At 41.8% G+C, this 18,564-nt stretch overlaps 1 protein-coding gene across 3 annotated transcripts in view; it reads left to right on the forward strand.

Moving 5' to 3' along the window:
- The window catches only part of fam131ba (family with sequence similarity 131 member Ba), a 63,483-nt gene extending 53,518 nt beyond the window's left edge, over positions 1 to 9,965 (forward strand). For all 3 annotated transcript variants that reach the window (XM_063185849.1, XM_063185850.1, XM_063185851.1), the window contains 3 exons: positions 3,979 to 4,286; positions 6,883 to 7,140; positions 9,506 to 9,965. In XM_063185849.1, coding sequence (XP_063041919.1) covers positions 3,979 to 4,286; positions 6,883 to 7,140; positions 9,506 to 9,781 — 842 coding nt within the window. In that variant the 3' untranslated portion in view covers positions 9,782 to 9,965. The remainder of the gene's footprint in view (positions 1 to 3,978; positions 4,287 to 6,882; positions 7,141 to 9,505) is intronic.
- The last annotated feature ends 8,599 nt before the right edge of the window (positions 9,966 to 18,564 follow it).

An 18,564-nucleotide genomic window follows, 5' to 3' on the forward strand; every position in this document is an offset into this window, starting at 1 on the left:
AATATTAACACCAGGGGTGCTAATAATTGTGACACACATTATTTGATGTCAAATAATTATTTCTTTATGTGGGATTTTTTCCCCACTGAATGAATGCACTTGTATTGAAGGTTGGATTTTTCTCTTTTTTTCCATTAAGGTCCCATATTATTTAGAAAAAAAATAAAATAATTGGAAGCTAAAAAACACATCTCAACCAGGGGTGCCAATAATTATGGAGGGCACTGTACTTACCACTCATGCATGCCCAATTACTGTCTGTATGAGTGACTTATAAAACGTGCTTTGCAATATACTAGGTCCTTTTTCACAATTATATTAATGATAACGTCCTCATGGGCAAAGCCTATATTTTTGATTACACACCTAACAAGTGATTGATTTTGCTTAACCTGTGAAGACTGATATAAATTGCCTGTTACAATAATGGCACGGACCAAGTTGTAATGTATTACTGGCACTGTGTAATATCATAGTAGTGTAGTACTATGGTAGTAAAGACTTTTATAATGATTATTGTAGTGTTCCCCTGGTGGGACGGTGTGCAATATGGGCTACCACATACAGTACCTCACAAAGTCACTAAAACAGTTGAGGCATGAACATGACAATCCCACATGGAAATGAAAACCTCACATTAACATGAAAAAAGTGCACTAACTTTCTTAGAGCTTGACATGGACAGTATGTATGAAACAAAGCTGGAAGATAGTACTTTTTGGTACTTTTGTTTTCACCATGTTCACCAATTCTCACAACAATCCCATATAATTTCACGAGTTTTCACAGGGGTCCACAATAACATATCTAAAAAAAAATCTACAATCTTAAGTCCCTTGCCCCTAGCTTTCAAAGAGATGTATGGATTGTTATGGATTGTCTTTGGCATGGATGGGGAACTTATGGTTCGGGGCTGTTAACGGCCCGTGAAGCCGTCTTATCCAGTCCCTGATGTTATTTTAATGGCATGCAGTTTCACGTCACATATGACTTTTTTTGTAAAGAAAGCTTAGAAATTACATTTACAAATTAAGTTCTATTTTCAGGGGACCTTACGAAAGTGGGGTCTATTGTAAAGGTGGTCGCCCTCAATATATGACTAAAGTGTGGGGGAAGTGGCCCCTCGAATGAAAAAGGTTCCTCGCCCCTGGTCTATGGTTATAAAGCTGGAACATACTGTACCATATTTTTATCCCAGCTTTTTTCCCTCACCACATTAATCTGAATTTCATGACATTGAACAGCTGGCTGCAATGACATCCAAAAAATTCTGCAATGAAGTCCCCTTGCCACAAGCTTTCCAAGAGCTTATTATGGACAATATAAGCAGGAACAGCTATTTTCAACTCCTGACTTTTTCAAACATGTTTACTAAGAATTGTATGACTTTGTACAGGGGGTATCAAAGTTATATTCCAAAGGTCTACCACACAACGTCTCCTTGCCACCACATTTCCAAGAGCTTGATGTAGAGAGTATGGTTCTTACACTGGAACATATAATTTCTGGTCCCAACATTTTTTCCCCACCATGTTAGTAATATGTCAAGATTTTGCTGCAATGATATATCCAAAAAAGATATGCACAATGTAAAGTCCACTGGACATTACTCCAAGAAGTTAATGTGGAGGAAGTCTATAGGGTTTCCACACTTCAACTACTTTCCCAAACTTTTTTGCCACCACGTCGAATAGTCACACTGTCATTGTGTGACTTTGGCACTGCAGTATCTTGTCATTATCTTGTCATAGTCTTAGAACAAAGCGTTGTCTACACACACAGCCAGCCACATTTCACCACAGCGGTTACTTTTCGTTAATCTCCACCCACACAGACATAACAGACATATAACAGCAACACTCCAAATCGGCTCCAAGAGTACAGGCTTTGGTCTGATTGATATTGTTTACTCTCCCCCCAGCTGACGGATGTGTGCTCACCTCCCGTTTGACAGCTGTTGGAGGTGTAACACGCTTTATTTACTGCTCACAATCGCGGCTTTGTGGAGGGAGGAGGGAGCCCGGGCTCTCGAAAGCAGGCAGTGGTGCCCTTTGGGCAGTGGGGATAATAATGGGTGGTGTGTGTGTGTGTGCGTGTGTGTGTGCGTGTGCGTGTGTCTGTGTGTGTGTGTGTGTGTGTGTGTGTGTGTGTGTGTGTGTGTGTGTGTGTGTGTGTGTGTGTGTGTGTGTGTGTGTGTGTGTGTGTGTGTGTGTGTGTGTGTGTGTATGTGTGTGTGTGTGTGTGTGTCTGTGTGTGTGTGCGTGTGCGTGTGTGTGCGTGCACAGCCAAGGAGAGACTAGGCAAACTCAATCACTGACCTGCAGCTGGGCAGGGGCAGGCCACAGGAAAAAAAACCTGTAATGGCTCGACATGTAGCTGATGACTTGCTGAAGTGTGTGAGGATATGACGAAAAGAAAACTGACAGAAGGAGAATAGCAAAACCTAAAGTGTCTTTTTTTCCAAAGGGATCACTGAAGATGGATTTTAACAATCATTACACAGGAGGATTGAAATTGGATTTCACACTTGATGGCTGGTGAAATCTGTTGTGTAATGCATAATGTTACGCAGTAAATTGACATCAAATCACACTTTGACTTCATACCAATGATGGCATTCCCCGACAAACTGCAAATAATTCACAAGTCATTTGATGAAGGGAATATTCTGTCCACTTATTGTTAATTCTTGTATTGCTACTCCCCTTCAACCTTTCACATTTCCAAGGTATATCAAGACTTACGTACCTACTGGTGGTAGCTATATTGAAATGCAAGATCTTGACTATTATTCCACTAACAGAACAACAAAGCGCCACAGTGGTCTCTAGCATAAATTCATACTCACGTGTAACAGTAAGCTGATGTATGACAGGTAATTAAAATGCTAATCAAGTGCCACCTTGTAAACATATAAATCTGAGCTGAGAGCTCAGCGGTATGAAGATTGAAAGGTCAAGGACAAAATCAAGGCTGGTGGAAACCATGCAAACATTGCTACAGTAGTATCTTGACTGTTGCACCAAGCTTGTAGGTACAGTAGAGCTCTCTCTAAGGACAATTTTGATGCAACAGCCAGGGCTGTAAAAAGAAGCATTTTTTCAATGATTACATGATTTACTGGGCAATAGACAATACATGTTTTTTGTTGTTGTTTATAAACACAGTGTTCTGAGGAGGGGCAAGACACTGGCCGCCAACCACGTGAGCTAATTTTTTGACAGACAGCGGTTTCCAACAATCAGAGGTTCAGTTGTGCGCAGACAGGGTCGCACAGCCAAGGGAGAACAAAAATTGAGAACCCATGTACAGGCAGGTGAGGTTGGCTAAACTGAGTTGACCATGACATTCAATGCAACACGCAACAACCCAGGCATTAATATCAATCTATGTAGGTAGCATGGAAGGCATCATTGATCATGGCACTAGTGATGACTGGTATGTTCTCTGTTCTGTTCTCTGAGTTGCCTACGATAAAAGCATCTGGCAAATGTAGTCTAATGTAATGTTTTGGGCAGGCCCACGATACATCAACAGCACAATGCCTGTACCTGTAACCCAGTGTTTCTCAAAGTGGGGCGTAAGCCCCCCTGGGGGGGCGCGGAGGCATCTCAGGGGGGGCCTGTGACATCTGATTTTGGGGTTTTTCCCCCAAGGAAATGATTTCCTGTCTCGCCAATAAGTCAATAAGTTTAAAGCCCTCACCAACATTATATTATTAATTGTCATGAATTTGAAAAGCATAGGAAATGAACACACATCTGCATTCAACTGCAGTCCCTCTTTGTTTAATATCACCAGTCACCTTTCCTTTGATTCTGTGCAGTGAAGAAAAAGTCTGAGGAAGGGCCAGGGTGGCCCAAAAGCATTCAGACCCTCTGAAGGGGGGAAGGATGGAAAAAGTTTGAGAACCACTGCTGTAACCCATTCCTGCTACTGATATGTCCCCTTTCTATTTCCTGTTGTGTTGTACCTCAGACCAGCCTCTGCACCACTCCACCGCCGATGTCTGGCCTCACACCTACGTCTCGCAGGGCCTCTACTGCCTCTCCTCGTCCGACGCCTGGGAGCCAATCAGCAACGACCCCTCGGCCCTAGCCTCTCCCGCCACTGGCTCCTACGTCCTGGCGGCGGGCGGGGCTTCCGGCGAGGGCTTCGAGGGGAACCATACCGGCCAGTTCCTGGCGCAGCCGCAGCTCACGCTGCAGCAGCAGAACCACCTGCAGCAGCTGCATCAGATCCACCAGTACCAGCAGCAGCAGCTCCTGCAGTACCAGCAGCAACAGGTAGGCCTACACTATAAACTACATCTCCCATGAGCCTCTGCATCACTAGGATTAAAGCCACACTTGACAATCGTCTTGAGGTTAATTAATCATCCTTGCGCCGCAGTATGGTTATCCAGAACCAGCAGCAGCTACTCCTACACTACTAGCAGCAGTAAAAATAGACTACAACTCCCATAAGCCCCTGCACCACCAGCATTAACAAGTAGACTACTCCCTCAATAGTTTTGGGAAGGTGGTTACTTTTAAAACGTATTGTACAATACACAACATACATCCTTGAACATGTATTTTGCAAAATATTCCATGAAGTTCATCAATGCTAATTAGAAATTAATTTCTTTAAGTTTACGAACAAGCTGCAATTACATGTTCTGTTTAGGTTTCTGGTAATGTGTAAAATTACCAACATTAGCGAGTGTGAATCGCGACAATACTGCCTTGTAATCTATTTCCTTTTCACTAACTGTATTCTGAGCACCACCTATTGCAACAGAAATATTGGACATTATGGAATACAGATTATCATGATTTGTTTTCAGAGTATGTATTGGTAACTACATGTATTTGGTTGCTCCCAACACTGCTTAATGCAATCAAAAGCATTCTTATTTCACCAGGGGTCATCTACTTTTTGACTACACAAATGTCAAAGTACAATTGATTTCCACTTGTAGCTGTTTTAAATAATATTATTATAATGTCAATGTTGCTGAGGGGCAAGGGTGAAGTCGCAGCAACCAAACGGTTCCCAAATTCAACTCCCCATCAATCACCAAGTGATCTGAATGTGTGTGCAAAACACAAGGACGTTAACATCCCACCATGTACTATTTGAAGGTTTTGTAGAGGAGGAATGTGTTTTTTTTCTCAATGCGGTTGGCAGCGGGTGGTGAAAACATGCTGATTACAGAGTTATGTATGTAATTATTGATATGAGCAGAAAGGACCTGCAAGGGGACTGCAGAGGATAATTAGCCTGAGGATAACACAGCGGGGTGGGCGGGATGCCTTAAAGGGACACTGTGTGAGATTTTTAGTTGTTCATTTCCAGCATTCATGCTACCCATTCATTAATGTTACCTTTTAGATGAATACTTACCACCAGCATCAAATTCTAAGTATTCATTATGACTGGAAAAATTGCACTTTTCATACATGAAAAGGGGGATCTTCTCCATGGTCCGCCATTTTGAATTTCCAAAAATAGCCATTTTTAGCTGCAAAGATGACTGTACTTGGAACATACTAGAAAATATTTGTTTCATACTTAGTAAACTTTCATGTAAAGATCAAATTTGGCAATAGGCAGCCCAATTTCAATGAGCAGCATAGTTGCAGTACCTTTTTTGACCATTTCTTGCACAGTGTCCCTTTAAATGACATAATTTATGTATGTTAACCTTTCTTGGTAACTCTTTATAATACTGACTCCTTGTTAGGCATTAGTTATGCATTCGTAAAGCATTATTGAAACCTTAGATAACCCTTTGTAAAACATTTGCTAACCATTATCTCTATTATTATTATTCCTAACTATTATTTCCCATTACTTAATCATTAACATGTACTGTTAATGTTGTTTTGATACTGATAGATGTTTGTGAGAGCGTCGTGGAAGGATTGGCAAATGACCCATTTGTCTATGGCAGGGGTGTCAAGCTCATTTTGGTTCAGGGGCAGCATACAACCCATGTGGACCTCAAGTGGGCCGCACCTTCGCAAAATAACCCAAGTCTATGGTCTATAATAATTTCTCTGAAGCTCCATTATTCTGAACAGCCAATAATCCAACACTTTGTCATTGAAATTACTTGGTCAATTTCTGAGGCTGAACAGTAGGTTGCGCTACACGTTAACACAAGCCATAACATTTAATTAATTTTCTTAGAAAATAAGGGGAAATTAATCATGCATAATTGATGATAGAAATAAAGTTTTGAGGTATTTTAGCAAAATATAGTCATTGAATGAAAGAGAGCAATGTTGAGTAGCAGGTGGAAAACCCGACAACATTAAAGGGACACTGTGCAGGAAATGGTCGAAAAAGGTACTGCAACTAGGCTGGTGATTGAAAATGGGTTGGCTATCGCCAAATGTGATATTTACATGAAAGTTTACGAAGTAATAAACAAATATTTTCTACTATGGTCCAAGTAGACTCATTTTTGCAGCTAAAAATGGCTATTTTTGGAAATTCAAAATGGCGGACCATGGAGAAGATCCACCTTTTCACATATGAAAAGTGCAATTTTTCCATTCATAATGAATTAGTAGAATTTGATGGTGGTGGTAAGTATTCACAAAAAAGGTAACATTAGTGAATGGGCAGCATGAATTCTGGAAATAAAGAACTAAAAATCTCACACAGTGTCCCTTTAACTAGATTACCTCCAAGGACATGTAAGGGAAATTGTTCCAATTTTTAAAGGTGGGGCCACAGGAGCTTCGAAGAAACGCACAGTTCATCCGTTGGTTTGTCTGATTTGCTTTTTTGGAGAGTGCCTACAATGTAGCACGTAGTCTGGTCTGTTAACTTTCTTCTCACCTTGAGATGTTAAAACTATTTGAATGCTAAAATCTCTTTCCTCTGCAGGGCCTGGAACATCGTTTCCACACCAACCCCCCCTCCTTGCAAGCCACGCCCAACAGCACCATCCACAGCTTAGGCCTGCCCACTCACCCGCGATTGGCTGACCTGTGGGCGTCGGCCCAGGTGGAGCCTCACCAGGTGGAGATCGTCGGCCAGATGGCCTCAGTGCACATGATGGATGGGGGCGTGGCCGAGGCACTGGGGGAGGAGTTTGACGTGGAGAGCGAAAGCACTACAGACCGGCAGGACGAGGAGACAAAGGTCAGCAAACGTTCAGGATTAGTTGAAGAGGAAGTCTGTCTGCAACCTGTTTTTAGTCATATTGCCCTGAACTGTCATTAGCTACAAATTGTGTCCGAAGTGGGATGGCTATCGTGAGACCCATCGGAATCGTAACCAATGTCTGTGAGCCGTAATTCCATGTGAGGGACCCCCAGGATTGGTGACCCTGGTGTGAGGGACCCCACCCAGCGGTGGGTGAAGCATAGATGGGGCACACTGGATGGGAGACACATAGATTGGGAAGTTGCGTGAGGGACACCATGATTGTGTGAAGCGAAGGGGAAGGCAGTGTGGCGGAGTGACAATCATTAGGGTTGTGGGTGTGTTCTGACTGTCACATCAATGAGCCTGGCTCTTTGGTGTAACGGACAGAGCCCCAGTTTACTACTTCAAAAGGTCTGGGTTCCAGTCCCAACTGTGCAACTCTACTCCCCTTCGCTCCAATCCCAGTCTAAATTTTTGACTTTTAAGGCTGATGCGAACAATAAACTACAACTCACCCATTACTTCAGTGTGACTTGGAGCCATCTGGCAGAAATTAGGTTGTGTGATATCCACAAGACTCCGTACAACAAGAGTCAGGGTTTCTTTAATCTTTAAAATCCATTGTGATACAGTGGCGCTAATGCCGTTCCTGTCCCATTTCAAAGTTTTAACCATTGGGGCTTTAAATATTGGATTCTTTTGTTTTATCCAAATCAATCCTTTTCACATTTCACCATCGGGAAGCTCTTCTCTTTGTAGATTCAGATTCTCTTTGTAATTCCAGAGCTAAATTAATGACATTTAATGTATTCTCTACATACTGTATGCTACGCAGAGATTCGTTAACCCTCTTTCAGAGCAAATATTTTGTGTATGCCAGATTTAGATGGGCAGGGTCCACTAGGCTACAAGTTATTGGAGGCCCCCGCAGAAGGCAAATTCAGTGTCAAAATGACATGGGAATGATAGGAATTAAGAATGACATAATTGTGGGCATTTTTTTCCAATTCTGCATCTTGTCACAATTCTGCAATTGTTGATCCCCCCTACCCCAGTCCCTAGGCTGTAGTTATATCTAGCCTGTTCCCCCCCTGTCAGGTGGGGGTCCCTAGGCTGCAGTCATATCTAGCCTATGTGTTAATCTGTCCCTGCGCCTATTAGATTTCATGTCACTGTCAGGCAATTCATGGGAAAGCCCATGTACTGAGCCGCTGCATTTCCAGCTAGTGTCTGAAAATGAATGGAGAGACTGCTATACTACAAAGTAGACACACAATTACCGCTTTCCATGACAGCTAGCACGACATTGACCCATAATTGGCTTCAGCTGCAGTGGCTGTCATTAAAACAATTTATGACCTGACAGTAAAACGCTGTTTTCTGACTGGGGGACCCAGCCAATTTAGTCACGTCGTCTGACTCAGAATTTTTGAAAAGGTCAAGCTCTTTTCTTTGCTTTTCCCTTCCAACGCAAGCAATATCATCCTCTCTTGTTAAAATTGTCACAAATGCTTGGTGATCAGCAATAAAAGTGGGTGCCACATCAAGTTTGAAAGTTATTAAATTCATTATATATTTTTTTAAATAAGCAATGTGTAAAAGTCAGTGGATTAGATGGCAAAAGAAACCAAGTGTTGTGCAAATCAACATAATGATAGCAGGTGTAGTGGAAGGACTAAAAGGGTAGTCACAATAGACGAAAGCATTTCAAATGCAGTACGTATCTCTGCTTCTTCCCCTCTCTTTCCCCCTTTCTTTATTTTGCTCTCCACACATCTGTCCCTCTACATTTTGCATCTGTCCATATGATTTCCTTGTATCACAGGTTTTTTTTCATAAATTACCAGGCCTTGACTTAATAAGATTTTTCTACCTTTCATGGGGGACCCTATCACATTACCATACTTCATTCTACCATTCTACCAGTAGCCTAAATCATGAATTCACTTGTTTATCCAACTCTGCTTCTTAATATATTATCATACAATATTATGTATTATATTACATTACATTACATTTCACTTAGCTGACGCTTTCATTTGTTCAAAGCGACTTACAACTTTTATTTTTCAGGGTATTGGTTACAGTCCCTGGAGCAATGTGGGGTTAGGTGCCTTGCTCAAGGGCACTTCAGCCATGGATGGAGATGTAGGGAGAGGTCAGGGGGGATTTGAACCGGCAACCCCTAGATTGAAAGACCAACTCTCTAACCACTAGGCCACGGCTGAACCCAATATATTATATAGTATTTATGATCAATGATTTACCCAACACTGCTTGTTAAGATATTATATTATTATATAACAATATGTATGATATAAATATTAATTATTAATTATTGATCTTCTGCTGCCTCCAGGACGAGGTGACGTTAGCTCTGGAGCCTCAGCTGGATTCCCCGCCCCCGACAACGACACAGCCCTCGCCGCGGGAGACCTGTAGCCCCTCGGCTGATGACGGCCCCGCCCCCGGCCCCCCACCACCACCATTCGCCGCCACTGACCTGGCCGCCGCAGCGCACACGGACCCTCCCTTTGAGGTCACTTCCTGTGTAGTTCGCTCCCTGGAAATGAAGGACGAGGAGGTCGTCACGACGAAGAAGGAGGGCTCTGCGGTTGCCGTAGCAACCAACTGACATGATGGGATGGGAGTAGGCCGCTCTAGGGAGGGTCCTTGACTGACGTGAGGATGGGGTGGTCCCTCCAGACTGACTCCTTGACAGCCAATAATAAAGAAAAAAAATATGGACCAGCAAAGATAAACAAACGCCATAATAATCTACCAGATACGCTAATCCCCATCCTCATTCCCTAACCCCCTCTGACACACACACACACACACACACACACACACACACACACACACACACACACACACACACACACACACACACACACACACACACACACACACACACACACACACACACACACACACACACACACACACACACACACACACACTTAAACAAAAATAAACATACAAGATGCATACACGTACACATACATAAACACACACCTCACACACAATCTCAGACACAGAGAGCGAGACAGACAGACAGACACATTCACTCTCACATAGTATTTACCCTTTTTGGAGGACGAGAAGATATGGCTCTGTGTGGCTGGACGTGTGAAACAGGAAGGACAGACAAGCAACAAGCTGCATGAAATGAGAGACACACTGGCAGACAGCTGTTGCTGTTTGCTAGGGGTAGAGGGCCAGAAAACTGGACGGACGGTCGGACAAGAGAAGGATACTGCTGCAGATCTGTGTGTGCATTTTTCGTGGGCAGTACCCTGTCCTGTGCAGTGGCACAGACAAATAGGCCACAATAGCACACACACACACACACACACACACACACACACACACACACACACACACACACACACACACACACACACACACACACACACACACACACACACACACACACACACACACACACACACACACACACACACCTGTGTGGGCCTATACACAGGTGTAGGCACATATACACGAGCACACATACAAGTGAATACATTAATACAGACACATGCCCGCACGCGCACACATTAACACACACACACACACACACACACACACACACACACACACACACACACGCATCACACACACACACACACACACACACACACACACACACACACACACACACACACACACACACACACACACACACACACACACACACACACACACACACAGAGGAGATCCAAGCAGAGGAGTGCAATATAGAAAGTCAAGACAACCAAAAGAAGTGCATGCTTTTGAACTATTTAAAAAAGAGGATTCAAATCTAATAGTATACACAGTAATAAATAATATTGATTTTTTTAATAAAATAAAAAGCCAATGAAACAATATATGTATTTACATGTATGTGTGGGAATGTGTGCGTCTGTGTGTGTGTGTGCGTGTAGGTGTTTGAGAGAATGTATGTCTGTATCTATAAAATTATATTCTGAAACCATATTACCAGTTTGCCTGTTGGCAGTGATGTTGTGTGAAATGTTTCCTATTATTTATTACTGACACACACACACACACATGCACACGCACGCACGCACGCACGCACGCACGCACGCACACACACACACAGATGTAACACACATGCACACGTGCTCTTTGTATAATCAAGCACAATACTGCCCAGTTTAAAAAGTGCTGCCCAATTTATCATCATATCGTATTGTAAATCCTTACATTATGCACTACTGGAGACTGGACCAAACTTAAAAGAATGTATTGCACTTCACCGAGTGACAAAAAAAAAATCATGTTTTCGATTACATAACATCAGTCAATGTGGCTATGAATTTTATCATTTCTTTTTTGTACATTTTTTTTTGTCAAGAAGCTGCTCAAATGTTGATTTGCACTGATCGTCATGTGAGAGAGGGTCTGAATTGCTCTTCTGATCTGCTATTCAGAGAAGGAGAGACTGTGAAGCAGAAGCTTTACGACGGACATCAGCGTTTTGTTTCCCATTTTCCATGTGATCTTGTGGACACGTGGAGGTTTCACTGGCTGTGTTTGCCTTTATGAAGACGAAAGAGCTAAAAAAAGAAGAAAAAAAAAAGTATGCTTCTTGATGAGTCAACTCTGCCTGCTTGTGATTGGTTCGGCTTGTACGTAGTGTTGGTATGGATGAACAAAAATGTGTTCATTCTTAATCATTTTGTTTCGAATCCATCTACTTAAACTGAGGTCATTTCAATCTAATTCATTGTTTTTTTCCCCTCCCAATGTCAATGTAGGAGAGAGACTCCACCAGCTGCGTGGCAAAATGAACACGTCACTCCGCTTGGCAAGTGAAAAGTGACAAGCCCCCTCTAGTGGTTACAATTGATCATGTTTGCCAGCTTCTTTTTTTGTCTGCAGAGACGTGCGGAGACTAGAGCCAGTGTGGTAGTGGGGTTGTGTGGGTTGATGCCTTTGCATAGCGTTACTGGGGTGAATTTCTCAAAACCAAAGTTGCTTACTACATTAGCTACTTTGTTGTTTTCAATGCATTTTCCCATTGGCAACTACTGAAGTTGCTAACAGGCTAACAACTTCTCTTTTGAGAAACTCACCCTGCAATAAAGACACACAGGGCTTGGCTGGCTATCCTTTTTGAAGTGTGCAATCTGCCATGCAAAAACCGTAGCATATGATTTCGTGTTTTTCTTTATTTATAATCTTTTTTTTGTTTCTATTTTCCCTAAGGTGTTGATGATTCAGCGTAAGGTGTCATGTTATGAATATTCTACCAAGACTAGGATGTATTAAGGGTCAAAATAGTGGATAAGTCAGGACATGATGTACAGATAGACTCTGGCTTTGTAGCCCAAATGATTTGGTTTTTGGTGCAGCATTTTTCATGTATTTAAAAATAGACTAGAGATACTTAAAAAAATGTAAGAATTGCACATATTTACGTTAAGGCTGACACCCTTTTATCACCCTTGTCCTATCTTGTACCTGGGGCACTATTGTCGTCATGAGATATTTTCCTGTATCGTTTGTGTGTATCTAATGAGTGATGCGAGTTTCACAATACTTGGCCTGCATTCTTCTGACCTTGGAACTGTGGGACAAATGTCCATAGGAATAGTGGATACTAGTGTTTTTTTTTATCAAGCACTGTAAAGGCTTTGTGTGAAGGCTTTGAGTCCAAGGAATGGATGTTGCATAGTAGGGGTACAGTAGATGCTTTATGCTGTTTAGGGGCCTAGAGGTCACAGAGGTCAACGGATGGCTATGATGTTATAGGGGTGGATTGGGGGCCCAAATTAATTTTCTTTCAGAAGGCAAACAATTTGTATTGGTTGCGCTTATCTGGATGTACCGTACGTACGCAGGGTCAGTGCAACATTGCCCATTATCCTGTGCTCCTATAGAGTACTTTACGCCCCGAGCAGTCTCTGCAGCTGGCTCTTTGTCTGGCTTTACTCACAGACTGCATCTTGGGCTGCTACTCATTTCTCAAGGAGAGAGAGAGAGGGGGAGGTAGGGAGGGAGGAAGAGAGGAAGAAGTTGCAGGAAAATAAAAATTCGAGGAAAGAGAAAATTCAATCTCCACTTTAGGCAGTGGTGTAGTCTACGTAGAACGCAGGTATACTGAGTATACCCACTTCTAAATGTTAGGGGCTTCAGTATACCCACTTAAAATTGATTGATCCATTATTTAGAATGGCATAAATATATACAGTATACCCACTTCCAAAAATGCTTGAATATACAGTATACCCACTTCAAAAAAGTAGACTACACCGCTGACTTTAGGTGATGATTCGTCATCCTATGAGTACTGTAGCACCACTCTGTGAGAAACTGAGCGAAGGAAAAGGTTTGTTTTTAAGAGGTGTTGTCTGGTGGACATGCAGCACTTAAAGAGACAGAACATGTGGCTTTATGGTTAAAAGGACTTGTTTTAAAACTATTATGTTTATGAAATTGCAGCTGGAGGAAAGAGACAAACTTGAAACATTATTAATTCTTGTTGTTATTAATATTATGCAACAGTTGGATTAACTTTATTTTTGTATGATATTATTGGGACACGTTTTTGGCAAGTAGCGTCAAGCATGGTTGCTCTGACGTCGTCCTGTGTACTTATTTTTAGGAGGTAGGTGAAAGTGAGTTCACAGGTGTTTAATCAGCTGTATCTGATGAACATGCAGTTGATAGTCAGATAATAAGCATAATGGTCTATTTTTGTACTCATCCACTGGTTTTAATTACTTGCCTTGCCTGTTAGTCCTTTTTTTTCCTTTCTCAGAAAATGGATGTTGTTTCCTTGTGTTCATCATGTCTATTACTTCATGGTCCAGTTCGTAATTTGTAGACCTATGTAGTTTTTCCCCCTAAAATATATGCTGCTCATTCACAAATGTCATGAATACTCACCATTACCATCAATGTCTTAAGTATTCATTGTGGCTTGGAATTATTCATACATGAACAGGTGGGAATCTCTCCATATACTGTAGATCCGCCATTTTGAATTGCCATAGACATGACATCCTTGGCTTCAAAACCAACTGTGGAAAGACCAGTGAATATTGCTTTATTTTCTTTGTAAATATTCATGAAGAATATCAATTGTGTGAGTGGGTAATGTGATTTTTTTGGAAATAAACCGCAATGATTACACACAGGACCTTCAACCATGATGCATCTCAGCTGTTGACAGACAGACAGACAGACCAGTCAGCAGGCAGACAGACAGACAGACAGAACTCAGACTCAGCTCAGCCGTCAGACTTGGCAGATGTAGGCCCCTATAACAAACATGTCATGCATTAACATATGCATTTTATGTGCTGTAAATAAAAAAGGTCCACCCACGTGACCTCTGGCATTGTGTCCTTATTAATAGCATGGCTCTGAAGCCATGCAGACAAAATGTTCTGAGTTAATGAAGGAGTTCAAATATACAGCAGATGAAAAGGTGCTTGCGACTGAAGCCCAGGGTTTTCATGAACAAGAAAGGTGCCGCACACTTCTCTGCAGCTGAACGCAATGGGTTTGTGTTTGATGGAGCAGTGCTACTTTTGCTCTGCATCGTGCATGCACACTTTGCCATTTCAATGCATTCTGGTTAGGAAATTCTAACAAGAATGCATTGAAATGGCATAGTGTGCATGAACGCTGCAGAGCAAAAGCAGCACTGCTCCATCAAAAACAAGCCAATTAACCCATTGATGCTGGATGCTGCGTAGAGCAACATTGACCTTTAGCGCGTGAAGCTGTATGATGCAGTATTCAGGCTCATGACATTTGAGATATTTTTCAAATTAAAAATGTTATGTTAGAGATGAATGAACATGTTCTGATACAACATGAGGGTCTTAGCTTTCAAATACAGTTCATTGCATGTCTTTATGTGCTTCAGAGGCTGAGATACAGTATTTAGGGTTTTTTTATAGGCTGACAGTACCTTTTCCTAAAAATGGTATTTAGTAGGCATTGTTGCAGGTGTTTTTAGGCATCAATAGGTTAAATTAACATTTTGTCAGCTAACTATTATTGACTAGGGTTGTGTGGCACCTTTCATGATCTAAGCCTCATGTCATTATATGTAGGCCTATATACAGAAATAATATACATAATTTGACATTGGTCTTCAAGTTACATTTCTTGAAATATCCCTGATATGCATCTTCTCCATATGCATAAAATGTAAGATTCCTCCCACATACGTACATACAGTATGTGTGTAGGCCTACGTATTGTCACACTGTGGCGCCATGAAAAGAAAAACAATCATACGTCACCTTTATCACCATAAAACTTTATTTATAAATAACATATTTAATATGATTAAACGTCATGTTCATTATGTACTAGTAAAATAATTTAAGCAACTCCACATAATCTATATTTCAAAGATGTTCATCAGCTGTAACGACAACCAAACACTGTGATCCGAGTGTAGTGGTGGTTATAAATCCCAATGACCCAAAACTCAAAACATCCAAAGTGATGAATAGACGACTACAAACAGGACTCTGAGACATCACGCACACACACACACACACGCACGCACGCACGCACACGCATACAGACACACAGACACATACACACACACACACACACACACACACACACACACACACACACACACACACAGACACAGACACAGACACAGACACACACACACACACACATACACATACGCACACACACACACACACAACCTTAAAATACACAGAGAGACATTTGGTACATCAAGAGAGCAGATATTCTTCTGATGATGAAGAGCCTGCCAGTTTTAAAGACATACGGATCAACCTGAGAGAGAGAGAGAGAGAGAGAGAGAGAGAGAGAGAGAGAGAGAGAGAGAGAGAGAGCAATAGAAATAGACATAGAGAATGATGCAAAGAGAGAAAAAGTGATGGAGAGAGAGAGACAGAGACAGACAGAAATACTAGAAAGAGAGAATGACGCAAAGAGAGAAAAATAGATGGAGAGAGAAAGAGCAATAGAAAGAGAGAATGACGCAAAGAGAAAAGAAGATGGAGAGAGAGACAGAGAGAGAGAAAGAGAGAGAGATACAGTAGATAAAAATATAGAGGGAGATCACGGAGAGAGCAAATGTCCTTGTAAGGTCTAGATAAAACACTCCAAGGCTCCCTTTCCTCCCCTTCCCCAGCTGAGATTGCATCTGCTCTTAAAGATGCCAGTGAAGCGTTTCACCACAGCACGCCACAGACAGACGGACAAACAGACAGACAGACAGACAGGGCCTCACAGCTGCTTGGCAACAAACGCCAATGTTGGGTCACACTGTAGGTTATCCTGCACCATGAGTCCTCAACTAGGGTTGAAGTTGTCTGAGTTTGACTGCCATGCCAATAGTCCTTGTGGTCTGATGGAATGGGCGGCTTCGTTGCAGTGGTGGACAAAGTAAAAGTAAAAGTAAAAAAAAAGAAACAGTTTCTTTCCAACACAGGTCACTTATCTGAGTAAAAAATAGGCCAATGTACTTGTCTTATGATAAGCTGATTCTGCACAGGTTGGGTTGAGTTTGTGGTGGGTCCTTGTTAGGTTTTTATTGTTTTTCAGTAATAACAAAGTATATCTCAATAGGTAGGTAAATGGAGTAAACAGTATAAAAGCTATGTAATATCATGTGCTACTGTTGTAATTACACCACGAAAGTACTTTTACTTTTACTTTGTCCACCACTGTTTCGTTGAAATAAGGTACCAGTTGCCTTTTCACATAACCCTACACCATGCCTATTTACGTAGCCTAAGTCCTAGCCCTGACCCTAATCCAATAGCGGTGTGTAGCTCAGCTTGACAGGCAAGTAAAATTTCGACACCGCTGCCCAACAAAGATAAAGTGCAGTAACTACACATTTTGCCAATATTGCGATTAGGCTGAACATTTTTACAACCCCTCCTCAATTCAAGTCAAGTAAAGTGTAATTTTATTGTCAAAAATCTACGTAACAGGGTTGGCACAGAAGTTTGAAATTGCGTTTGACCAGTCTCCAGTGTGCATTTAAAACTAAACATAATAAGATATAAGGCAGACAGACAGACAGACAGACAGACAGACAGACAGACAGACAGACAGACAGACACACACAGTAGTTACTGCACTTTGCCTTTGTTGGGCAGATTGGCTCTTTTGCATCAGAGTCAAAGACCATGTTTGGTAGCCTGGACTTGGGAGACTTTCATGCGCTGATATTCTGAGGACTGAGTAACGCTGTCTCACACGCAGCATTCAAATGAAAGGCCTCAAGTGGACGGCATTGAGAATAGTGTCGTGATCTTCCTCCGCCTCATCGCTTTTGTGAAAGATTGCATAATTCTTTTGAAGATTCCTCTCAAGGCCAAGAGCACTCTGTTGCCACCAGCGCATAGCCTGAAGAACTCTTGGAGCCATTATTCCCCTTTAACAACTTAAAGGGATTTAAAGGGACAGTTCACCGTCAAATCAACACGTGTCTGCAGCAATTCTACATTATAACGGTTCAATAAGTTCAGTTATGCAGAAAATATTGCAGGGCTTCATAGTGGGATGAGAACGGGGGAAGTGCGCTACCAGGGCCCCAAAGAAGACACAGGGCCCTGAGATGAGTCTAGAACTATTTTGAATGGTGGCCCATGTACTTGTGCGAGGAGGTCCACATTTGCTGTATGTCTCATTTAACACTACATATGACTCAATTTCATGGGTTACATAAACTGGGCTTTGAGGTTTCTTTTATGAAGGACAGGTAAGAGAGAAAGACCAAGAGAGAAGAGAGACACACAGTACTTGTGAATAGGGATTGAAAATGTGTGCTTCTGTAAGGCCTATGTTTTAATGTCATGGGTTATGTAAGCTGTGGGGCTGCTTTTTATGAAGGACATGTGATTTGAAAGACTTCTTTTCATGAGAGAAAGAGGAGGAGGTGGTGGTGGAGGAGAGGTAGGAGGAGAAGCGTGGGAAAGGAGCAGTGAGAAAGATATTCACCTGCAAAAAGAGAGAAGTGGCCTTGGCATGCTTGATCGTAGCAGAAACCAGATTTGTCATTGTCAGAAAAGAAACTGATTTCCATTTCAATTTGGCTGTCAGGTACAGGAATTTAAATGGGGGCATGGATTTGGAATGGACAAAAAAACCCTGTTCCAATCAGTTTGTGTTTGCATCTCCAAGTCCAACCCCAAGAGAGTTCAACTTAAAAAAAGGGAAAAAAATGTTATCCTTATTTTTCTTTTACGTATGCTTTACCAATCTTGACAGTGACATAACAGTCCACTCTGTTACATAATTCAAATGAATTCAAATACATTCACATAATTCCAATAAATTATAAGATGCACTCATGACAGATGGAGTGGCTTGGTTATAGTTGGGTTTCTCTTTATCTGAACATGGACGAAAAATAGTCCAGTATATTGTGTACATGGGATATCTACAAAG

This window comes from Engraulis encrasicolus, chromosome 20 (assembly GCF_034702125.1).
Source record: "Engraulis encrasicolus isolate BLACKSEA-1 chromosome 20, IST_EnEncr_1.0, whole genome shotgun sequence".
Classification (NCBI taxonomy): Eukaryota; Metazoa; Chordata; class Actinopteri; order Clupeiformes; family Engraulidae; genus Engraulis; species Engraulis encrasicolus.